The 25,773-nt window shown below is 44.2% G+C and overlaps 1 protein-coding gene across 4 annotated transcripts in view; it reads right to left on the bottom strand.

Moving 5' to 3' along the window:
- SULF2 (sulfatase 2) overlaps window positions 1-25,773 on the bottom strand; it is a 152,872-nt gene that overhangs the window by 4,910 nt on the left and 122,189 nt on the right. For all 4 annotated transcript variants that reach the window (XM_068149877.1, XM_068149874.1, XM_068149875.1 and 1 more), the window contains 7 exons: window positions 25,484-25,613; window positions 14,901-15,108; window positions 8,094-8,337; window positions 6,137-6,233; window positions 4,519-4,613; window positions 861-920; window positions 282-451 (listed from right to left, as the gene is read on the bottom strand). In XM_068149877.1, coding sequence (XP_068005978.1) covers window positions 282-451; window positions 861-920; window positions 4,519-4,613; window positions 6,137-6,233; window positions 8,094-8,337; window positions 14,901-15,108; window positions 25,484-25,613 — 1,004 coding nt within the window. The remainder of the gene's footprint in view (window positions 1-281; window positions 452-860; window positions 921-4,518; window positions 4,614-6,136; window positions 6,234-8,093; window positions 8,338-14,900; window positions 15,109-25,483; window positions 25,614-25,773) is intronic.

The raw sequence follows: 25,773 nt of genomic DNA on the forward strand, positions 1-25,773 counted from the left end.
TCAACACACAGCCCACAAGACATGGCTGATTTAAACAACATCTTGGCTAGTTGCTTTTCCTGTCATCTTTGCTGGGAAACATGGCAGATGGAGAGATACCACCTGCAATTGTACCAAACAGTGTCTGCAGGCTTTTATTTGCAGTTGTTTTTAACTCCCTTGCCTGTTGAGCAAGGATAACACCAGAACCCAAACAGAGAGTTCAGTAGAAGGAAGACTGAGTGGCTTTGGCTCCATTTCCCAGCTTAGCCTGCCTCTAACTCAGTGTAAAGTCTCCTTACATGTCCAGAGGGGAGCTGTTTGCCAGTGCTGGTTGTCGTGGGTGAAGCAGGTCAGGCCGGGCATGCTGCACGTGTCGTTGTTTTTGATTCTCTTCAGCAGCTTGCGCAGTTTCTTCTTCCGTCTCTGCTCCCGGAGCAGCCACAGCCTGTCCTTCTCCTGTAAGGCTTTCCTGCACACATGAAACATTAGGGTCATGCAGACTCTGCTATACTTCAACATACCTAAAACAAATGAAGCAACTACTAAAAGAAGCTGCTTTGAGGGTTAAGCAACCAAACAAGTGGTATTTTTTAGTTAAATGGTTTCTCTTGCAAACCGCTCTGGATGGAACACTGCAGTTCAATGACACTAAAAGAAAGCAGCCAAAGGGGGTTTAGAGGCTTGCCTGAAGTCTGTGACATTTGCCAAAGCAGGGACCCTATCTCTAAATTTACAAGCCCTTCAACACAGGCTTGGTTCCTTGTTCAGGTGTCTGTGTGTATTAAATACTTCTGCTTTTGCTTCGATTGCAACAAGTGTGCTTGGACCAAACGAACGTTTCTGCATTGCCCCTTTCAAAGGAAGAGGCCTCCACTTACTTGAAAGGATGAAGACTTGATCCCTTGTGCCTCAGCTTGCTTTTGTGCTTGGAGTGGTAACTGGAAAACAAAACCAGTGTTGTTGATGCACACCGGAAAGACAATTGCTCCTGCTCTTAACCACACTCTCCTACTGGGTTTGAAGCTCATTTACTCCAGTGTCACTTCTCCCTTCAATTCAGAGTGTGTGGTGAATACAAAGCAGCCTTGCTAGGCTGGGTCAGGCACTTGTCAGCCTTGTGCTCTCTCCTTCCTTAGCTGATGTGTGCACAGCGCCATCTGCTGCTCTAAGGCTGGATTGCGACCTGTAGCCACATTGCTTACAGCTACAGCTTTCCATTTTAGCTGTCATTGGTTCTTGTTTCTCCGCACGGGGCAGATAAAAAAGATCTATAGATTTATAATTCAACTACAGCATTTCTTCAACTGAATATTTGTTAACTTGTTCAGATGACAAGAGGTAAGCTCATATCACCTTCCTGCTCTTTGCCTTTTGAAACAACATACCAGTTGTGTTTTGTAGGGTTGGGTTTTTTTCCTTCATGGTTCTTAGCTAGAAGTTCCAGGAAAACTTTAACAAGATGCATGGAACTGTCCCAGCAGTAACAGTGTCTGATGTATCCTGAGGTATGGAGGGTTGGAGGCAGACCTACACATTCTAGTTGGCAGCTTTACTGTTTTGGCTCCATGTCCAGGAACTCCTACAAAACTTTGCAGATATTTCTGTGTGACTTACAGTTTAAACCCCAGCCTCAGTCAATGGCAGTACTGGCTGGCTAAGATACCACCCACACAAATCAGCACCAATGAAGGGTGATAAACGTTCTTTTCTTAACAGAACACCACAATTCAGGCAGTTGTCAGACTAAAATGCCCTTCAAATCTCTTAAATGCTTGATGCTACTGAAAGCTTTAATGAATTCAATGCTTACACCAAGTTAACAAAATAAGATCGCTAAAGACTCTCTGCAGTCAGTGTCTGTTCAAGGTTGAAGAAAAACATTTCATTCATTAATCCTAAAAGCTAACTCTTAATTCAGTGCAACTCTGCAAACACTTTAACCTAACTCAGATGATTAACTTCGTTGATTTCAGTGAGACTATTCATCTTAACCACGCTATCACAAATAAAGTGCTTCCTATAGTGAGCTTAAAAAATTGTAACACTCCTCACATTTACTATCAGACATTCCCTATCAAATGCACACAGTAAAGCTAGTGTGATTTAAATAAACTCAGTTATGGTCAGTTTTGAAAGCAGTCAATTATGGAATCAATAAGGTTGGAAGAGACCTCAAAGATCATCAAGTCCAACCTGTCACCCAGTACCTCATGACTACTAAACCATGGCACCAAGTGCCACATCCAATCCTCTCTTGACCACCTCCAGGGATGGTGACTCCACCACCTCCCTGGGCAGCACATTCCAATGGCTAACAACTCTCTCTGTGAAGAACTTTCTCCTCACCTCGAGCCTGAACTTCCCCTGGCACAGCTTGCGACAATACAAGACAGTAAGACAATATAAATTTTTTGGGGTATTTGCCATTTAGGATGCTCCTGATTTCTTTTTAGCCACTTTGCCATGGGTTCCATGTATGGCTTGGCACAACCCAAGAAATTGCTGTTGCCTATGTTTCAGTGATCTGCTGCAGAATCTGCATGGTCCACAAAGACTATGGACCTGGTCCACAAAGACTATGGACCTCATGTCTGAACTAGGGCATGCTGCACCTCCAGGGATTTAAGTGTTGTGTTCAAAGCCTCATTCTGTTACAGCAGTGCGACAGAGAAGTGTCATCCTTCCCCTTGCTGAGGCTGCTTTTGCTTTAGCACAGCTGGCTTGTTCTGAGTACACTGAAGTACAGCTTTTTGTGTGTGATACTTGTGCTGCTGTTGTCACTCTGGCTGCAGTGCTCCCGGTGACATCTGGCTCAGAGATTGCTCTGTGATCACTATGATCCGGAGCAGCTGCTTCTCTCTTCACTCTGAACATCTTTCTCAGGGGCAAGTGGTATTTGGGTTAACATTTGCTTTTGAAAGCTTTTCTGCTACCTTTGTTTGCAGAGCAAGTGCTTGCTTGCTCCTCAGGTTTTGGGTGTGCTTGTACATTCTTTCCCTGCAAGCTATGGGCTGATCCTACAGGCATTTTGCATCTATTTGGCTATGTATGAACCACCTATGCAGAGACCTTAATGCATAATCACTATTTTAGTGCCTGTTGCCCTTAATTCACAAACCAGCTATATTAGGGACAAAAAAAAATGTGGTGCAGTAAGCCAGCAGTGGTTACCAAAATACAGATACTGTGCACCAACTATTAAATCTCTGCTTCTCCCAGCAGGCAGAGCTGCTAAGTATTGCTGTGAGTATATCCCAGGAATACATCCAACCTTGAAAGAACTGAATGAGAAGGAAGTCTCATCTCCCCATCCCACTATTCCATGTACTTCACACAATATTCTTTCTAAAGAGACCTATGTCTCACTGCACCCAGCTGACAGTTTGCCCTGGTGGAAAGGCAAGCTTTCAGAAAAGAGCCTGCAGCTTAGAATATTTATCTCTGGTATCTAAAAGCTGCATCTTGGGCACAGCAGCCTAACTCGTGGGTTTCTGAGACATGTTACATGCCCTGTTACATCATCCCTAGTTGACACAGGCAATTAAACTCCTGCTTGGGATGGCATTCAACAAGTCCAAGTGCCGAGTGCTGCACTTTGGCTACGGCAACCCCATGCAGAGCTATAGGCTGGGGTCGGAGTGGCTGGAGAGCTCCCAAACAGAGAGGGACTTGGGGGTGCTGATCGACAGCCACCTGAATATGAGCCAGCAGTGTGCCCAGGAGGCCAAGAAGGCCAATGGCATCCTGGCCTGCATTAGGAATAGTGTGGCCAGCAGGAGCAGCAAAGTCATTGTGCCCCTGTACTCTGCATTGGTTAGGCCACACCTTGAGTCCTGTGTCCAGTTCTGGGCCCCTCAGTTTAGGAAGGACATCAAAACACTTGAATGTGTCCAGAGAAGGGCAACAAGGCTGGGGAGAGGCCTTGAGCACAAGCCTTATGAGGAGAGTCAGAGGGAGCTGGGATTGTTTAGCCTGGAGAAAAGGAGGCTCAGGGGTGACCTCATTGCCCTCTACAACTACCTGAAAGGTGGTTGTAGCCAGGAAGGGGTTGGCCTCTTCTCCCAGGCAACCAGCACCAGAACAAGGGGACACAGTCTCAAGCTGCGCCAGGGGAGGTTTAGACTCGAGGTGAGGAGGAAGTTCTTCACCGAGCGAGTCATTCGGCATTGGAATGTGCTGCCCAGGGAGGTGGTTGAGTCATCGACCCTGGAGGCGTTCAAGAGGAGATTGGACGTGGCACTTGATGCCATGGTCTAGTCATGGGGTCTGTGTTGATAGGTCGGACTCTATGATCCTCGAGGTCCTTTCCAACCTAAGTTACACTGTGATACTGTGAAGGTTGGCTGTGTACTGCTGCAGCAGTCCAACATCCCCCAAAAGTGTTCTGCAGGAGCATAGGAAGCAGGCAAACACTTAACAGAGTCTGATCTCTCTTGTGAAGACACAACCCAGATGCAGTTGCACACTACAATTACCCTGAAGTACTCCCCACGTCTCAGCTGGAAAGGAACACTTGGAGAAGTAGGTAAGAAATACCTTATCTTGTTACAGTCACACTCTTCAGGGCGCTTCTTCTTCAGGTGACCTCTCACCTCCCTCAGGTTCTTTATTTTATTTTGCAAAGTTTCAATCTAACAAAGTAAAGATACAGGTTAAAAAACCACAGCATGATACAGCCATATCTAATCTCTTCAAATCCATGCTGAGGTTCCTCTTCACCACCCTCCATGACTCCCACCACTAACCAGCATTTTCAGATGATCTGCATTTCCAAAAGGGAACTACATCAGAAGGAAAGCTTCCTGGATCAGTTTGCCTGCACTGAGTGCTGAATGTGAAAGCAGAGGGAGGGTCTGGGAGGGCACACAACCACAGGTAGACAACCGCTCCTGGTTTCATTATGGTTTTTCCTCCTGTGCTCCACTGCACGTTGGCAAGGGGAGAGAGGTTTCTCAAAGGAAAATGAAAGCCCTGAATCTGAGCTTGTTATGAAACTGAGAAAGGGATGTGCAGGGAGTGCTCTGAAGTTCCCTCTTCAGAGCTTCTGATAAAGAAAAGCAGCATGGCTCCATCATTCCAGACATCAGTCTTCAGCAACATCTGGCCTCACAGGGTATGGATCTGCAGCTAGCTCATTGTGCCACCCACATGGTTTATCTCCCTATTTTAATTCATCTACTGAAACTCCTGCTTTCATTCAGCATAGCTCACACAGTATGGCCCATTACCACTCAGATGGGTGTTGTGGGCTTCTACCTCTGTTCTTTACATAGCAGAAAGCCCAAAGTAATGCAGTACAAACAACAAAGTCACTGCAAAACTGCTGCTAGGTATCAGTGGCCAGAAGCCTAGCAGAAGCACATGGCTGCTGAAGCACAGACAGGACAGTGCTCATGAGAAGTGCACAAGGAATCCAGCCCTGAGACCCTACATTAGGAGCACAACAGGACAGAGTTGCATTCCTAATTGTCTTCAGAAAATGTAGGCTGCATGAAGAGGATGGTGATAGCAAAATTGCCTAACAGAGCTGACAAGTTTTGCAGTGTCTATCTGCCCTGCTGCATGCCAATCCATACCAGGAAAGAGGGCCAACAAGTTCTTACATAGGACTCTGCTGTCAGTTCATGTAATTTGGTAAGAGATTACAGGAATTGTGTCAGGTTTAAGTTTTACAGGCAAATTTCATAGGGTAAATAATCTCCAGATTGTTTCTATGCACAAACCTAAAGAAAACTGATTCTATATCAAAATGCAAGGGTAAAACAAGCAAACAAAATAGCTAAACCTATAGGCACAGAAACTAATCAGGTTCACTTTTCCTTGGGCTTCTGTTTTGACACTTGAAGATCAGAGCTAATAAGATGCAAAAAAGATCCAAAGGAAATTTTCCCCAGGATGGGGACATTTCAGTCTCTCATTTATCTCACAAGGCTTATGACACTTCTCAGCTGTCCCTTCAGCTGCAGCTCTCCCCTCCACACAGCATCTTGTGACCTCAAGCTTGTAATAACTTCATTATCTCTGCAATATGTTTTCTGAAATCAACCAGCCAGTTTGAAAGGCTCCAGGGAAGGACAAACACATTCAGCATGATCCTATCAGCCCACAGAAAACCATGCTAAAGAAGCTGTGCACAACTGACAATGTCACTGACCTCGTGGTCAATGTGGAGCTTATGGTCCTTCCAAGCCTGCAGTGACCTGTACAGGTCTGTGTCACACTGAACGGTGTCATTCTCCAGGATGTAGCACCTTGGCATGGGAAAGCATACAAAGGTTGTTGTAGTGGCTGCACACACACACAGAGCAAAGCAAAGAGCTCCAGGAGAGATGAGAAGCCAGATTGGAAATGACATGTAGAATTAACCCGCCCCCCCCATGCTCATTCAAGAGAGGAAGCCAGGAAAGAAGTTTGGGGTTGAGTTGCCATGGCAACGTTTCAGAAGTAGGAAGATTCAGGAGGAATATTCCTACCAAGCAGAACCTGTAGTCTGCTTAATTTCTATATGTAAATCATGCTGCACAGAGTTCTTGCCTATTCATTAGGCTGTCTACATAAATAATCTCCACTAACTAGCAAGCACTGAAAGCATTACTCAGAAGCAATTTCCCAATGTGTAATTAGGTGATAGAAGGACAGGGACAAAGATAAAGCACTTCTTTATAAGATGGATTACCACTCCATCCAAGTAAGGGGGGTGTGGGGAACCCCAAACCAACCAAGCAGATCTTGCTGTTTTCTACAAAAGGGATAACTTTTGGAAGGATCTCCCTGACTTCAAAGGCAAGACATCCTCTCACAATTCTATGTGCTTATGTTTCACTAACCTCTAATGCAGCCCAGGTTTTAAAATGCCTTCAAAAAGAAACAAAAGCACCCCTGCTAAAACAGGTTCACCTAGATCAGGTTGCACAGGAACATGTCCAGGCAGCTTTTGAAAGTCTCTAGAGGAGGAGACTCCACCTCCTCTTTGGGCAGCCTGCCCCAGTGCTCCAGCACCCTCACAGCAAAGAAGTTTCTCCTTAATTTCAAGTGTCTTGGTTTGTACCCACCTCCCCTTGTCCCACTGTCATCTTTTCTGCAAGGGTTACTGGGGACTCCTCATGAATTATGTAGAACCTTCCTGACAGCTCCTTGCATGGGTTTGGGATTGACCCAGCAGGGCAGCAAATTCAACGTAACTTGTTCCAGAAGAAAAGCACAAATAGTAATTTCTGGGTCCAAAACATTAATGAGAGGCAGGGAAAGAGGGCACAAATCTCTGATGCCAGCCTAGCTATGCTTCCTCTAACTGTAAACAGAAGTCAGATGGAACCCATGGGTTTCAGCAGCAGCTAACTGGCTCAATCCTTGTTTACACGAGCTAGTGATTAAACAATTTAATGCACGTAATCAATAACGAGAGGAGGGCTTCCTGACAATTCACAAACAGAAATGGTGACTAAACTAATTAAGTACAGTGGAAGATACATCATCAGCCCCCAGGCTTGCACACTGAGGAACAGACTATTAGCTATTAGAGTGCCCAGACCATTTCCCAACCCCTTTCATTATGTTCCATTTCCCAGTGCTCCTGGTCCATCCAACCTCATTCACAATATAGATTTTTCCTCTCCTAGGACTGGCTACACAAAGCTCTGAGATGCTGCTTCCTCCCTTAGGACTGATTTGGTGTTTGAAATACAAAGCAACTTATGACAGCAAACTAGGTCACACTCCAGTCAGCCTCTGGTCTTCAGCCAGGCCAGGTGACCCACTGCACACTGAGATTTCCATGGTTCATCCCCTCCTGGTCTCACACAGGTGTACACACAAATGCTGCAAACACTTTTGCTTGTCCTCACTGCAAATGTGCACTGACCACGATTCCTGTCTCTGAAGTGCAGAAGACACAGCAGCACTACTGGAGTTCTTCAGTAGCTTTGTGCCCTCCTGTACGTGACAAAACTAACCCAAACCCAAAAGCTGTTGTACAGATGGGGATAAGAACCTTGGTGAAGCCAGGCTGGGTATCCAGTAGGGACACAAGAAGCTTCTCACAAGTGATCACATTTCTGTAAAGCAGCCACTTAAGCAGAAGCAGCTTTGAGAAACACCCCCTGGGCACTCACCTGTGAGTCACTTTTATTAGGTTAGGGGCTGCATACTCTGCGATGCCACCGGTGCCACTGTATTCCCCAAGGTCTTTATCTTCCTCCTCACGAAGCAGAGCCCTCTGCATCTTGTGACGCTTGGTGATGTTTCTTGGCAGGACAGGCTGGTAGCCATCCTCTAACCCCAAGTTATAAATGGCTCCATCCAGCTCCACCGACACCGACCGGATCGAGCGATTCCGGATGTAGCTTGGTTTGTACTCTGCACCGAAAAGGAAGTGAGAGGAAAGAACGTGTTACAGTTTGGTTCTCCTTGTGGTTCTTGGGAGGGGAAAAACACAGCCCACACTGTGACATTTGGAATTAACTGGATGACAAATGGTGTTTGCTGCAGCTGTCCTCAGAGCTGCTGCTTCATTACCTTTTGCACAGATAGATGGATACCCTGGGGCCCGAGGCAGGGCAGATCTAATGCAAGTGCACGAGGGTGGCAGAGGGAAGGAAAATGTGTTTGTCCAGCACCGCTTTGAGAGCAAACAGCTCAAAGAGACTCTGCTCTTCCCCCAGGAGTCGCTAGATGGCAGTGAGACCTTAAAAACTGACCGTGACAGATCATAACGGCAGTGTCAGCCTCAGAGAGTTGTTCTCCATTGTTTTATTCTATCCACCACACAATGCTCCACAGCTGGCATCCCTGCAACACTTCCCTGAAGTTGAACCCGGGTATTCCCGGTGCTCACCCTGAGCCTTTTCTCAGTTCTGTGCTCATCTCTTAATGTAAGAAGCTTGATTTTTTTCAGGAGGGCTTAATGTAGCTGAATCTTTACTTGTACCCAGATCTAATTCTTCCCTTTGCAATGGTTTTCCTGATGGGCAGAGCAGTCACTGAGTTTCCACCACACAGCACCGCTGCCCAGTGCTCTGCACTCCCTCAGACTTCACTTCTGCATTTGCAGCCCAAAGGCCAAATGGAACCTTTGCTATGAATTGCCACTACACAGACTGAGACGCTGCCATCTTTTCACCCTTACTGCTTCCCACAGTACTCTATCCTGGCCCAAATCCCCAGAGCTCCTCTTCTGTTTGGCCTGGAATGGCACAAATATATCCTAGATATGGAGTCTAAATCCATATCTCAACTTCCCTCCTTTGTGATGGGGTCCATCTCTGGCTATATTTCCAGCTCACTGGCAACAACTGCTAAGAATCACTCATTACACTAAGCACAATCATATCCTTCCTTGAGGAAAGTAGTACACCCCAAGTACCAGGGCCTCTCTTCTCTGCCCTGCCCAGTGCCCAAGTCTCTGCTCTGTATATGAAGCTTGGAGTCATTAATGGAAACAATCAAGACTCTTCTGGCCAGCTCTGCTTTACTCAGAGCTGAAACACACAGCACATCTCCCAGGCCCTCCTTCTGCTATATGGTAAAGGGAAAACTCAACCACTGTGCCAAGGAGAAGCCCAATCTTTCCTGCAATCCAAGCTCCAGAGGAATGCCAACTTTCTCTCTGGGATGATCTCCCTGGTGAAACAAGCAAGGGGAAAAAAGGAACAGGAGCCAGAACAGCCAAAACTGACGAAAGAAATCTCTCTGTCAACATGGTCTGGCGTTAGCACAGAGTGACTTGTTTCAAGGAGCCTTACGTTAATGCCAACTGGATCGCGAGGTCTCAGAAGCCATTTTGCAGACTGTAGGAAGAGAAACAAACATCTCCTCCCACCTGAAACTGGTCCAAGCACTGTATTCTTGTCCTGCCACACACAGAAAGTAGAATACCAGCTGGATTGTCTGGCTTTGCACATTTTCCACCTGAGGTTCAAAGTTTATTGCTGATATTAAGCCAGGTGAGTCAGTGCTGAAGGGAAAGATAAAAAAAAGCCAACCCAGAAGACCAACCCTATTTCAGGCACCCTTTCAGGAAATGGCTGGCTAAATGAGAAGGAAACTCCCATCTTCTCATGAGGAGGAGGAAGTTCCAAAAAGCTACACCCTAACAATTACATTCAAAGTATAAACTCCCATTTCTTTAATTGTTCCCTCATTTCATCTTGTTAAGCTTAGCCAACTAACAATTTACCTTCTTCCAAGTCTAATATGCCAATCCCACACGTTGGACCTCAGTGGATAGCTGCAGGGAACTGCTGCCCACACACATCCCTGAAGAATTAGAAGCCAGGAGTTTCTCCTCCCCTGCAGCCAAACTAACCCAGCCTTACACTGAACAAATTGGTCTGGAGTAAGGCAGCTCCTAAAGGGCTTTCATGGCTTTGTCACAACCTGCTACTCACAGTGCTGACTCAGCCCTGCCATGGCTACCACACTCCATTCCTTTCAGAAGTAGTGGTTCAGGTATTCCATGAGATCAATACTCATCTGTGCTGTGCTCTCCAAATACCAATGCCTAGTTGCTTATTACCTGGTCCTTCCCCAGCTTTAACTTTTTAACTGAATTAGAGAGTCTAATTCACCTACCTGTGCACACAACTCACAAGTAAATGTTAAATATTTGGCTCCAGACACCTTCACTCCCTTTTCCAAGTTAAGAGGTTGGCTTTGGTAAGCTCCAAGATGCCTCTGGTCTTACAGAAACCACCTGTCTTATAGATGGTACTGCTAAAAGGCTGCATCCTCAGAACCAAGTCTGGAAATGCACTGTGGAGAAACATAAGCCTAAGAAAGCTAAGGAGATTTCAGTGTGCCATACATCCAGCTGTGTTGTCTTGGCCCATCAGACACACGTGCTTGTCTTCACTGGAGCCTGAAGGCAAGCACACTGGGCTGGTCCAGCTTTCCCCAGGCACTCACACCCCCCTGCCTTTAAACAGCTAATTTTGGTTAGTATCTGAGGTACAGAGAAAGCAGGAACTGCATCCCTGGAGGCCCCATGCCTGGAGGGAGGCCCCATCCCTGGAGGTGTTTAAGCCCAGGCTGGATGAGGCTCTGGCCAGCCTGATCTAGTGTGGGGTGTCCCTGCCCATGGCAGGGGGGTTGGAACTAGATGATCCTTGTGGTCCCTTCCAACCCTGAATGAAACTATGATACTATGAATATCTAAAATTATTATTCAGCTGACTAAAGCAAGGAATGTTGTATTAGAAAACCATGGATTTCCTTTGACATAAACATGCTCAGCTCTCAGGTTCATCTTTAACTCTTCTCACTTCCTCACCACCAAAACCTTATTGATTCTTTCACAGTCACCAAAGTAATGATTTAACAATGAAATGATGGTACTCTCAGGTAGGACTGAGAAGATTGTAACCAGCTCTTAAGAACTGTGTGGCACCTTCCCCAAAGCAGGAGCATGCCTGCTCAGCAGGAGCACTGCAGTGGACCTCGGCTTTCTGTTGACACTTAAGTGTATGTAGGTATTTTGGATCTGATGCATTTTCCAACACCACAATGATGACAGAAAAAGGCAGTATGCAAGGGCTCTGCTTCTGCAAGTGCCATGAGGAAAATATCCACCACTGCCTCATTAAATGCTCCTTGACATTTCCCAATCATGTCTACAGTTTCCAGAGTTTTACAGAAAAGAAGCACTTTCTTCCCCCCCTATAGCCCTGAAGTAAAATAAGGCACTTTGAAGTCAAAGTTTTGGAAAGATCTCAAGTCTCTAGAAACGAAGATGAAGGTGTAGAGGTGTTTTATCTTGGGCTTTATGCACCTAGGGATTTCTACAAATATTATTTTGATTCCTTAGATGCTTCAAAGCAGCAGGGGGGGAAAAAAAAACCCAGCCCACCATAAAAACCTTTTCTAACATCCAGTTTCTTGCAACTGCCATTAGACATTATATTTCAGATGCATTATCTTTAATGTTCAGGTTGGCTTGTTGTGTGTTTTTTCCTTCCCCCCTCATAACAAAGAAGGTCATTTTTGCTCCAGCATTGAGGCTACCTCAAAAGAAAAAATGAGTGACATGAAAATTGGAATAAAAGTGCACTAGCCCCTTTGTGCAGACTTCTGTTTGTTGTTTACTAATCTCTGTGGCCTTTCAGCATTTCTCTACAGGCAGCTTAATAACTCCTTTAATCACATGCACTTGTTTATCACAAGAGGAGGAGATCAAATCCACAGCAAGAAAAAAAAACCCACACATAATAGACCACAACACAGCCAAAGATTTGAAGAGCTCTCTCTTAGCTCCAACTTTTCTTCCTACTGCAGAACTTTTGTTTCATCTTATTGGTTTTTTAATATAAAAATAAAAGCAGGCTAAAGAAAACAGAGGACAGAGAAATGCAAACATCCCTAACACCCCAGCCCAGCTACACTGAATATTAATGCTTATGTGTTTCCAACATGCAAGAGCTTTGCAGCTTTGTTGTGTATTTGTCATGACCCTGTCTTGCAACTGAACTGTCTCAATTTAGAGAGCACTGTTGCCTGCTAAATGCACTGCTGCACCTGCCAACGGGTCTGGATCATGCCTACATTAGGAAGCAATTATTGTATCAAAACATTTGGTGCTGCAGACCCTCTATCAGCAATTGAGTCTGGTCTTTCAGACCACATGTCCTCACTATACATGACTGGTTTTAATCTTTCTGAAAGACCAATCCTCATACTCCCACCAGGGTTTGCAGCACACTCGGTGCACCCTAGGAGCAGGGCACACAATTCAGTTTGCTGAAAAAGACTGCAGATTAGAATCCATCCAAACTGCAAATCCATCTCAATTGTGCATGATGGAAGGGAGTGCTCAGGGTGTTTCCTTCAAAACCACACTGTTGCTGTGAACGAGGCATTAATGTCTCAAACTGTGCCAGGGGAGGTTTAGGCTGGAGGTTAGGAAGGCGTTCTGCATAGAGATAGTGACTGCCCATTGGAATGGGCTGCCCAGGGAGGTGGTGGAGTCACCATCATTGGAGGTGTTTGGGGGGGGACTTGATAGGTGCTTGGTTGCTGGTTTAGTTGATTAGAGGATGTTGGATGATAGGTTGGATGCGATGATCTCGAAGGTCTCTTCCAACCTGGCTTATTCTATTCTAACATGGCTGTGGCCCTAGCCCAGTTTGGAACTTCTTTTTCTATTTAGCTATTGTTCAGTCTGATGAACAGCATTTACTGGCATTCCAGTAGTGCTGCAGTACTATCCCGTGCATTCATCAAATGGAGCAACTGACCCTAGAATTATGGAACCCAGCACTGACTGCACTTTATCCCAAGCCTCATGAAACAGGTCATAAAAATCCAAATACACATCACAAGTACCCAGGTCACCCTCTTACCATTCCCAGTGCAGTAAGACAGCTTCCTAGGTGAGCTGTCCAGAAACACCTGGGTATGTTACCTTGACTTGTGCTCATTTCTGAGTAATTCATTAGACAAGTTCATGTGCAGCCAACACCCAGTCAAAAAGTCTATGTCAGTAGGTCCAAACTAACCTCCTCCACTGCATGACACCCCCCTGATGTGGGCAGAGGGAAAAACAGAGCACCTGTGGAAGCAATTATTTCACTCCAGACACAAGCGATGACAACATGAGTGTCAAGATCCTATCTTAGGCTGCAGAAGTTTATTACGCCTTATGGTTCCATGAGGCAAGTGAGCTGAAGGGAACAGCAAAACCACTGCCTCTTCTGAGCAGAATGTAGGAGGAAAAAACCCAGCAATTCTGAATTCTCTACTAGAGGCAGCAACCTTCAATTTTTTTTTAACCTCAAACTCCTCCATACATAAACTAAAGGTAATTGCACACTTAACCATCTCCTCTGGATGTTGTGAAAATTAATGTTTAGGAAGCACACCACTTAAGTAAGTGTTAAGTATTATCAGATAGCATTATGTTGCCCTCAATTAAATTGTTTTCCTTTTCTCATTTAAGTGCCTTCGATCTCCTCCTGTTATTTGACTCCCCAGGACTGAACTCTCCTCTCTCTGTGACTACAAGAAAGAGGGAAAAAAAAAACCAAAGAGAAAGGCAAAAGCTGAACTGCAAGTTCTAGCGTTATTTAAAGAGTATCTGCTGTGCCACCTATTTAAACAGCAAGTATAGCTGAGTAATTTCATCCTGTAACCAATAATTTTTTCCAACTAAAAATTAGCTTAGTAGGTACTAATCAGCTTGCAAGGCAAATATAATGGGAGAAAATCAATTTAAACTCTCTGTTTGAAGCTTGTGCCAGGTCATTATACAGAAAGACTAATCTGCTAAATAATTAAGGCTCTATATTTGTGGAGTGAGACGAAAGAAACATTACAAGTGAATAATAATTCGGTGCTACCATTTGCCTCTTTAATCTATAATTAGACTGTGTACTTCAAATATAGATGTTAGTCTGACTAAGGTTTAACAGAGCCAGTGAAAGAGGCTTTCTGAAAAAGCACCTCATCTGTGCCAAGGAAACTAGAAACAGTCAGCCCCCTTGGACGTGATCTCGGGGTAGAAGTCAGCCTTGTCTCTGCTGAGTGAGCACAAGGAAAGGATGTTAGAAGCAGCTTCTGTAACAAAGCACATGCATCCTTATTAAAAATAAATTACTGCAGTGATGGCTCCAAGCACAGCAGCACCTGCTGAAAATGGGAGGACTTGCTGTAAAACACTGTTTGTGTTTCGTGGCCGACGCAGCCACGTGCTACTTGCCACTTCAGCGTGTGCGCTGTATTGCCTGGGTTTGAAAGAGAAAAATAGGACCCTACATAACAATTCCCTTCCTACAAATAGGGATGTTTTCAAATCCAGTTGAGGCACACTGTTTCATAGCTCTCTACATGGTAGCTGCATCCATAGAATTCAATGCCCATGGAAATCAAATGTGTTAGCAAACTCAGACCAGCTTTCTGCGGCAGGCAGAAGGTGCAGGGAGCTCACTTACTTTTCTTGGAGAAGAGTTTCTTTCTCCGACCGACGTGGCTCAGCTTGTACTCATTCTCCTCACAATTGCAGTCTTCACTATTCCTGCTATAATACTTGGGCAAGATATTGGAGGTGCCCTTGCTGCTGCCTGCAGCTTCCAAGTTCGCCATTCCCTTGCACTTGTGTAGCTTGAGCTTTCCACTGGCGTCTTCCACACACTGCCATTTCTGCAAGAAAACAACAGCGCGGTCACCCCAAGTCTGTCCCAGGTGCACTTTGTCCAATCAATGGCCAGCTCCAGTGATCTATCAGAGTTTCCTCATTGTGGTAAGCTGGGGCTCATCTCTCACCTACTACCAAACCAGATGACAAGATTTTTTGGCAATCTTCCACATTCAGACAACACAGGAACTCTTTGGAACACTCTTGTGTTTGTTTCTGACTTTGTTTCTTGGGGGCAGAACAAGAGGAATTTCTTAACAAAATCAATAGTAGAGCTAAAAGCACGGTGATGACAAGTGACAACATTCAGAAGCATAAACTAAGAGTGTTCAACTTATCCACAGACTTGACAAGAATCCTTGCATGCCAATAGCAAGTGGGTCTGGCAGGATCTATGTCGCTATTATGCCACTAAACCGGCACCAAGCTCCAGACGTGCATATGATGTCAGTCCCATCCCATCCTACACTCTACAATAAGGGGAAAAACTTTTTGGTGGAGTCTCCTTTCTCTTTCCTACTTCAAATGCCTGACAGTGGGAAGATTTTATCCAAATTGTGGATTCCTTTACTGTAAAGATCTGGTGTGAACTGGTTATCTAAACTCTACAGTCAAAGAGGAAATGTCGCTTCCAGGCTGTAATTGACTTCAGCCTAAGGTGGCCATATACAAGACAAAACAAAAAAGGCCTGCCCTACAGAAGCACCTGTTTCTCTTCACTGACCTTTAAAGGGTTATAATGACTGGATCAGCTATACAAGTCTGTAGTTAGACGAGTTAATCTCTATCTTGAGTGTTTCTCTTAATAGCTTTCCTCATTCAACACCCCGGGCTTGACTAGCAATGGTGAGCTGCACTGAATGCCTATGAAATAACAATCTCCTCCCTCTTTCACTCAAACTAGAGAAAAATCTCATCTCCAATTCCTTCTGTTACTTAAAACCTGAAGCAACTTGCTTATAGCTCCCTTTGTGCTGCTGTCAGAGCTGTGCCAAGGGCAAGGGAGTTTTAAGTTTAGCCACCTCCAATCTGGCACAAAATACCCATTTCCCAGATACATCAAAACTAATTTCACCTACTCCTTTATTTACCAACACACTTCCAGCTACAGAGCCAGGCTGTGAGATACATAAAAAAGCCCCCCAGTAGCAGTTGCTGCTGCTCTAAATAGAGACTCTCAGAAACACTTCAGCTTTTTGCTGAGTCTTGAGAGGCGTTTCTCTATTTCCCTATTACAAAATCCTAAGTCTGTGCCTCCAGGACTCACTGGAATATTGAGTATTTTCCAAATAAAAGAATAGAAGGAAAAACAGCAACAGCTCCCAAGTGGGATGACATTTTACAGCAGCCTGCAGCTCTACAAGGCAAAATTCAAGCACTTCAGTTCCCACACAGAGGTGCACCAAGGCTAGGACAACAAAGCCTACATCTTCCATTGAAATTCACTCCACTGTTTGCATGACAGCAAAGTAAGAAAACAGAATCCCTGTGCTTTTGTAATACAGAATTTAACAGGAGTCAGAAGTGAACTGGAGCGTTACAGTGGATTTATCTATGTCTGCAGGAGATGCTCTCATTTACAGTCATCGGAGTTTTAGTGTCCGCTGTAAGCCCACTTAGTTCCTCAAGGCAATTGGCTCCCAAGTCTCCTGAGCAATAATTACTACTTAGGTGCAAATATTGTGTCCAACCTCTTGTCCAATCCAAGCCTTGCACTGATGCAAATAAACCTAACTTAACTTTCAGCACAGGGAATCACAGGAAATCAATGAGTCAGACACTTGGATCTTTGCATGATTATTGTCTCTCACAGAACATGACACAGTTACCTAGGCAAGCTGTAGAACAAAAGTGACCTTTGGAGAATAAATTGCTGAGTCTGAAATTTATTCTATTTTATTTCACAAATGCCTAACATTGACTGATGTCTGAGGTAGAAGTTATTTTACTAGAGGGAGCAAAGTTTCTTTCACAGTGGGGGGGGGGGGGGGGGGAAGGCAAGCTGTAAAAGCATTTGTTGCTGTTTCCCATTTCAATTAATCTGAATCTTATTTTGGAAAATAAACAAACTGCATTTTCTGCTCAGTAGAGCTCTATGCTGTAGGTGTCTGATACATGAAAAATGAAGATTCAACAGAGGGCAAATTAAATGCCATGATGAGAATTACTGTAAATAAGTGCTCTGATGTGTGGCCCAAAAATATTTTATTCCCCTCTCTTTCTTTCATCTCCTGTCAAGAAAGTGATGCTCATTTTTCCCCTCCAGGTGAACTGGAAAAAATCCTTTCATTTTTCATGCAGTTTAAATCTTTCCAAGGCAGCTGTATGCTACAGTGAAAACATCTGAAAGGCTTTGCTGGAAGGGCACATTGTGTGCATTAACGGGCCTGCTGCCGAACAACTGCAGCAGTGCAGAACTACAGAAATGCCTTCAGAAGCAAACACTGAACTCATGGCAGGAGGGGAAGTCTCTTTTTCCAGAATAGATGGAATGAAGCTGGAGGTGGGGAGATTCAGGCTGGATATGAGGAGGAGGTTCTTCACCATGAGAGTGGTGAAGCCCTGGAATGGGTTGTTCAGGAAGGTAGTTGAGGCCCTGTCTCTGGAGGTGTTTAAGCCCAGGCTGGATGAGGCTCTGGCCAGCCTGATCTAGTGTGGGGTGTCCCTGGCCATGGCAGGGGGGTTGGAACTAGATGATCCTTGTGGTCCCTTCCAACCCAGACTGATACTATGACACTATAACAGATATGAGTACATATGTGAATGTGCCTGGGATTCAACAGCTAACCCTTTGTCTGCCTCTAGGTACAAGTGACAAATTCTCTAGGTCGATACCAAGGCTATATTAGCTGAAGCCACTTCCATAGGGTGCTTTCAATCGTAGGGAAAAAGGGCAGTAATTGCAAGGGAACCATGAAAACCTCTGCTTGACAGCCAAGGAGCTTTAAATATCATGAATTCTGGCATTTAACATTTGGTTTGGGTGAACAACAGACCATCATGCAGGAACCCGTGTCAAACCCTGGAAGCAACTAAAATATTTTAGGAGGCAATCACTTAAATAATTAAATCTCTATATGCAGAACTCTAGAGTGCCCCAGAGATACTTTGGCACACAGCTACAAATGACAACCATCCAGCAGCAAAACGTAATTACACATAAATACTGTATTAACTCAACTACTCAGGAAAACAAAGTAACCCTTAGCTCCCCACCTGCCCCCAACTTTGCAGGTCTTTTCTTCAGTAGGACAAATTGTGTGGTTCCAATTCAAGTTCTACAGCTCATAACATCTCACAAGAGCTACATCCTACAACAGAAGGACTAAAAGCCAGTGGAAAACCCAGACTCCTCCACAATTTTCATTCCAGCTTATATCAAAACTCTGAAGGAAGAACCTTTCTTTCCTCCTGCAAAGCCTTGCAGCACAGCCACTCAAGCCATCAAATAAATAGCTTTTGCAATATATCCTGAAGTCCATCAAGCTCACGTTGTGCAAAACTTTCCAGACACCTCATTTAATCATTAAAGTTGTTCCAGCTGGAGATTTCCCACCATCTTCAGGCAGGCCAAGTTAGCTGCCACCTACTGTGCTGGGCTTGTTCTAACACTTCCCCTCCATCCTCTACCCTACCTCCCACTGCACAACACACTACTCAGCCATGTGTGTGGAAAGCAGAGGAGTCTGGGCTTTAGTTTGCTGGAGTGAAATTAGTGCTACCAAATGGGAATCTCATTCCAAGGTACATTGCAAGGACTAAAAATAAGCCAACTGTAACTCTCCCCTCTAGCACAGACTACCTGCTGTATGTATCAACAAGAGTAAATGAGGACTTCAGTATGTGTGAAAAATGAAGCTCCACAGCAGCAGTTCAGAGTGAACAGATGCCCTGCTTCCCTCCAGTAACACTATTCACCTCAGACATGCAAATGACTCCTTAGTAGAAAAAGACATATTGTATTTTTGTGTGTCAAAATCCCATTCTTTCCTTCACAGCCCCCCATCACCATGAAGTGGGTTGTGCATTATTGTGCATCAATGTCCTCTTACTGCTTCAGCAATCACAGATGTTAATTCAAAGTCATTACTTGAGGCCCCAATCAGCAGTAAATAGCCAAGACCTTCCCCGTAGGATCTTTTCCTACAATCTGCTCGTTTCCCTCAGTGAATCTCTCTCAATTGACATTGTTTTCTTTGGGGAAAAGGGCTGCTCACACCAGCCTTGCAAGAGTCCAGTTGAAACATACAGCATTCAGAGCTGAGCTCTAAATCACCACGCTGTGTTTCATCAGCTCCTCTTTTTGTTAAGTGAAAGAGATTCCATTCCGTTTTACAGAGGAGTGAAAAGTGAGACTGTCTGATCAGTTAGCTGCCAGCAAGGCTCCCTCCCCAAGAGTTTTAGGAATATAGGCTGCAGGAATCAAAGTTTCTGCAGGGTAACAAAGTCCTCTGTCCCTGCCAGCAACCTGAAACACTTCAGCAGTATCCATTGTCTTTAGTCAATGCGGATGCTTTTCATGTCAGATGGAGAACTACAAACAAACTGCTTTAATGGCTAGCAGTATTCTAACTTCCAGCCTAAATGGATTTATGAGCAGTCAGGACACTGCTTCTCATGTATGAAACAGTACAATTACAGTTTAGTTACTATCAAACAGTTGCAGTTAGTTTAGTCAGCTCTTCTCCTCTGCTGTGCTCTGCTCCTCATGTTATTTTTTTACTGGGCTAATGATGGCAAAAAGGCAAAATCCAGGGAGAGGCAAAGTAGCTCTACTACTTTTGCTGGCAGCTTGTCCTACTGCCCAGACCTTACAGGTTTCAAGAAACAGTCAACGTGAATTTCCTATTGTCTCATGCAGCTTACTGCTTCCTCTTGGATTCATGCAGATAGATTCCTCTCCTCAACTATTATTTTGACTGAAAATGCCCAGTTCTTTATCTTATCTGAACAAGTATTACTCTCTTAATCTTTTAGGTTTTTTGGTTCCCCCCTGCCCTGTACCCTCTCCCACTTTATGGCAAAGGATGGGTCCAGTTTCCTCTATTTAAGGTTGTCAGTACATAAATACTACTGCCTGGTCTTCATCCCAAGTGGGCACTGACTCCTGAGTTTTGGAGATCTGCAACTCCAGTCTCAGTTTCAGTTGTCACAAACGACATATCACTCAAACCTTAAAAATGTAAGAGGATGAACAATTTGGCAAAAAACCATGGCAGGGCTTTTTAATACCACAAGCTGTAGCTGAAGTGAGGCAGGTGAACGACAAATTAGATATTCAGCTAAATTTAAGATTACAATTATAAAATCATTTATTATTAATACAGTAATTGGATTGTGGTATCAAATGGTCCCAGCTGCTATGTTAGGTAGTGCAGAAGCTAAAGAGTGAGTGCAGCCTAAGCAGAAATTACATTAGTGGTGGAGGGAAAAAAAAAAATCCCAGCAGCAGCAAAAGGGGAATTGATTTGTCAGAAGTCCTACATCAAATCCGTAACAGTTCTGAGACCGAAGCTTGGCTCATTCCAGTATCTGAAGGGGGCCTACAAGAAGGCTGGGGAGGGACTTCTCAGGATCTCAGGTAGAGATAGGACTAGGGGGAATGGAATGAAGCTGGAGGTGGGGAGATTCAGGCTGGATGTGAGGAGGAAGTTCTTCACCATGAGAGTGGTGAAGCCCTGGAATGGGTTGTCCAGGGAGGTGGTTGGGGCCCCATCCCTGGAGGTGTTTAAGCCCAGGCTGGATGAGGCTCTGGCCAGCCTGATCTAGTGTGAGGTGTTCCTGCCCATGGCAGGGGGGCTGGAACTAGATGATCTTATTGGTCCCTTCCAACCCTGACTGATACTATGATACTCATTGTCTGTTGAACTAAACTATTCATAATAGGATAGTTGAAAAACTTGGGGGGTTATTCAGCTACTTGCAGCAACTGCTGTAATGTTAACTGAGGTTTTTAAACTTCATGTCAAGAGGTTCAAATTTCTTGGGTTTGTGAAGCAACAAGCAAAAAAAAACCCCAACCACACCCCAAAAACCAAAACAAAAACTCCCACCAAACAACCAAACCCTGTAAAGCAAAATAGCCTCTGGAAATCATTACAGGCTATTTCTGGCTAAAGAAGGAAAACAGTTTTGTTAATTATATTTCCTCATCAGGAACACAATCCTTGAATAACAGCCTCAATAAATCATCATGACTTTAATTTTCATGGTTTGCTGCCTTCTAATTTTATCAGTTTGAGGACTGATAACATTTTTAATGTATGAAGTTACCAACAAGTCTTTTCTTGCTGCAGTCCCACGTTAAGAACCGGATCCTGAAAGCTGCTGAGCACGTGCAACCCACACTGGAATTCAGGAACTCCAAAGATCCTCCTGAAGAGCTATTAAAATTATCTGGACTCTAGCTGGCTCAACAGGCCTCACTTATCAACAGAACCCAAATTCTTTAGTACCTTCAGGATATCTCTGATAGGTACAGAACCACAGGAGACAGAGATGAAAAACTTTCTTCCCAGCTTTTGAAGAAATTCTTTCTAAAACCTGACTTAGTTTCCTCAGTCTGGGTAACATCAATTCAAGTTACAGTGCCCTCAGGAAAAGGGGAAAACGTTAAGTCATTTTTCTACTGCTCCACCCTTGGCACTAATGGCTAATGATGAGCATGCAGCAGGAATGTGGTCTAGAGGCACCACTTAGGAACTGCTGCAGGAAAGCACACACTGATCAGAACAGTTTTCACCACTGCTATGCTGTGCTGTGTCAGAGAACTGGGGAGACCAGCAGAGGAAGTGACACACTTTTATTTATGGCATCTTCATGCTGCTTACAAAAGAGAATAACCTTTCACAGACCTGGTATGGCACAAAGCAATCAGAGGGAAGACTGTTTCCTGCAGATGGTCTGCAAATGAAAGGTTTGATACAAAGTGCAAAATGTTTGCATTCTCAATGTTCTCTGGTGAAAGCTGCCATATAAAACGGTATTTTTTAATGCTCTTTAAAGGAAAATTCTACTTGCATCAGGTTTGCTTTGAAAAGAAAACAGATTTGAAAAGGAAATAATGGAATCCAGACAACTCATTTTCTTTACAAGTTAGCAATATTGCTGTAGCATGCCAGGTGCTGCTAACAGTTAAACTAATTTTGCTTTATTTTTTTCCCCCTTTTACATGTACAGCACAGATTCCCTACAGCAATCACCAGGGCTGCAGGTACTGCACACTCAACAAACGTGCAGAAAGTTGGCAAATGATTTAGAGGGAGATTTTGTGCAGCTGTTGTTATGATACTGTGGAGCTGCCGAGAATACTCTACAGAGCAACGCTGATATCATAATTGGCTTCCACAAAAGCACATTAATGCAGGCTGCCAGATAAAAGGGGGTCAGCTTCCACTTACCAGCTAGTTTAGAATGAAAAGCTGAACTACACTGAAGAGAGAAAAAAAAATTGTGTGGAAACCATTAGGTACAAGGATAAATGTTTTTCATTTCATGTGGGAAGAAAGAGCTCATCTCTTTTAAATCCTTGAATGTAAATGCCGAGCCACTCTTTCATCTGAGCCTACAGTCACCCTTTGTTGGATGCAAATAACTAACACAGACCAAACCTTACTAACTGAAAAAGAAAACATGGCAACACAGAATCCCACTGCACTCAGAAGAATTTACATATATTAGTGTTGCCAAAAAGAAAAAAGATCCCACATAATGGACTCTGAAACAAGGTTTTAAACAGTGTGAATAGCCTCATCTCCATGATCCCGGTGCACTCTTATCAAAACGATTATAGGTCAAGGAGGGTGACAGAGATTTGCAAAGGAAGAGCATTTTGTGGTGATAGAGCTGCATTCACAAACTTGCACGCTCACAAAGCACAATTTCAAGTTCTCCATCTCACATTCAAAGCTTTCTTTACCTTCCCCATTACTCTAAGCTCTGTTCTCGTCTATTCTCATGCACTCCTTTTTGGGTCTTTGTCCAACGTTTGTGCTTGTCTCCTGCTCACACTTCAGATTCCCTGGCACTGCTCAGACTCCTCTCTCCCCAAAAGCTAAGTCAAAAGAGAGTCCCAATGACTTGGACAAGCTTTCACCTAACGCTCACCCAAACGTCTCTGCATCAGGATGTGAAAATCCACCTTTGGCACTGAACAGCGCAGACAGAGTTAAATCCTGCAGGATCGAGAGACATCTGCTAAATAAGCAGCGTATCCATACACCAGAACTTCTCCCAAGGCAGTGGTATGTTAGTCATTTGGGCTCATTCTATTTACCATGCAGAGCACCAGCGAACAAACAACACCCATTTGTCATTTGAGAAGCAACGTCTTGCTTCTCTCTGAAAAGACTTCTGGGTGCACCCATATTTAGACACAATTTATCCTCAAATAAGCACATTCGTCTCCCACTATTCCTGCTGTCTAGACAGAATACTAGGACGTACTCTTTAGGGCAGGGGTTAGATGGATTGAGATTCCCTTGAGAGCCCTTTCCAGGCTCTAATTGATTTGATTGTTAGGCAATTTTTCCTGATGTCCAACTTGAATTTCTTTTTTGCTCAATTTCATCCTATCACTTCCAATTAGGTCTGACTGAACTGCTCAAAACAATTCTTCTCCTCTGCCTCCTGACAATGAGGATGCAGCACAAGCATCTCTTATTAGCACACCTTCACTTTGTAATTCATTGGCAATTCTGAGAATGGAGATGACATTTTATGTCCACTCCTTACAGATGTCAAAGAAATTTTATTATCCATGGAAGAAAGCATAAGCCTGTGAACGTGTGTAGACAACACAGGGCCTTCCTCTTTTCTTCCCTAACTGAGAAGTGGTAATTAGAGTAAGAAAGCCTCAAGGTAGCTAAAGTTACCCTACGTAAAGAGACAGCTTCAGTGACAACATGGAGCTAGGAAGTCTCTCTAACCCTCTGTTCTTACAGTAACATTCAAAATAATTGGGAAGACAAAAAGAAGTTGTTGAAACATCTCTCAGTGGGAAAATAATGATGGAAAAGAAAAGCTGCATTCCCCCAAACTACTTACTGGAGGATGTTGCAGTAGAAACCAATGACTTTTCCCCCAGTTTCTCAAAGAATACTGCAACTTCAAAAAACAATGGCTTGCTCCCATCCAGATAAAATTCAGCTCAAGACATCCGATGAGAGTAAACTACTGCACAAAATACTACTTTAATTTCAGCTATTGTAGGGAGAACAAGACATTTCACCCTCTATACTAAATCTGATAAAGAAGTCACAAGAAGAAAGGAGCATCTGGAAAATGCTTATAGATATATATTGGATCCAAACATCTTCATAATGGACTCACTTCACAGGTGCACTGAACTACAGGATTGGTATAGCCAGAAGAAGGGAGTCTGGCCTCTGACAGCAGAGAATGAACTACTGCAGCCTACGTGGCCCATTACTGGCTTTGGCAAACCATTCAGATCATGTGTGCAAGAATGGTTATATTCCACAGCTCTTGGAACTGCCAGGATGTGAGGTAACACCAGTCTGCTAACACACATATTAGCATGTGGATCCATCTACCTTCACATGCCCAGGGGAACAGTGTGTCACAGTCCTTGGAAGGGAGTACTCTGACCAGTACCTGGATGGTAAAGCTGTGGCACAGAGTCAATTTTCCCATGTTTCCATGGGAATTCTCCCAAGAGTGGAGCTGCTGGAGATAGCTTTGCTATGCCTTTGCACTGCTCTGGTAAATTTACAAACCCCTCTCCTGCACCAAGACCACAGAATGACACTACTCTAAGGTATTTTTCCTGAATTGATTCCATATAGCTTGGATCTACAGCAAACAGCTATCTGTCCAGAACAGTTCAGTAATGAGAAGTGACACACACTCAGAGAGCTCTATGCCCACAGACACAGACTGCCTGCAGCCTGAACTGCATGTGCCTCCACAGTGTATTTTTAAGAGGGGGGCTATACTGAGTTCAGAGAATGCTGGCTCCCCATCAGTGTATGTAATTCCAAACAACAAGCAGCTCAATTAAGAATTCAAAGCAAAGCAAGCCAAATGTTGGAGGAGGTCAATCTATTAGATTCATTGTAGCTTCTCATCACTAATGAATCCCAAACCACGTTCTATTTGGGGACTAAAATGTTAAAAACAGCCTTGGCAGCTCTCTTGCCAGTAGTCAGGAATCAATACAGAGCCACTTGAATCAGCAATTTCCTGACTGACAGTCAATCTCATAAATGTTGTAATACGGTTTTGACCAAAGGGCACAGAATGAGCAGTTTGATTTATAAGCTGGCATTGAGGACAAAGCGAAGGACATTGCCACAGTTAAGATGTTAAGCTTAGCCCAACTACAACCGCTTACTTTCAGTCAGGGGCACAATACCCTACCTGGCCAAGCTGCTCACAAGCTGTCTGATACTCAGCTCGCTGACAGAGGTCTTTCACACGCTGGTATTTGGGTAGAAAGTTTTCTTCCTGGGCATCTACCTTCTCATTCTCCCTCTTATGCAGCAGTTTACTGGAAAAGAAAAAAGAATACATTCTTTTTGCATTAATATTAATTCCAAGATATGCACAGCCTGCTGAAAAGGCTGAGAGGAGCAGATTATCTTGCCAAGTCCATAACATCACTGGTGGCCAAAACTTAATAGTCCAGTAGAAACCAGCACTTATTATCA

Source organism: Melanerpes formicivorus, unplaced genomic scaffold (assembly GCF_026170545.1).
Source record: "Melanerpes formicivorus ecotype bairdi unplaced genomic scaffold, bMelFor1.0.p_v2 SCAF_19, whole genome shotgun sequence".
In the NCBI taxonomy this organism is placed as follows: domain Eukaryota; kingdom Metazoa; phylum Chordata; class Aves; order Piciformes; family Picidae; genus Melanerpes; species Melanerpes formicivorus.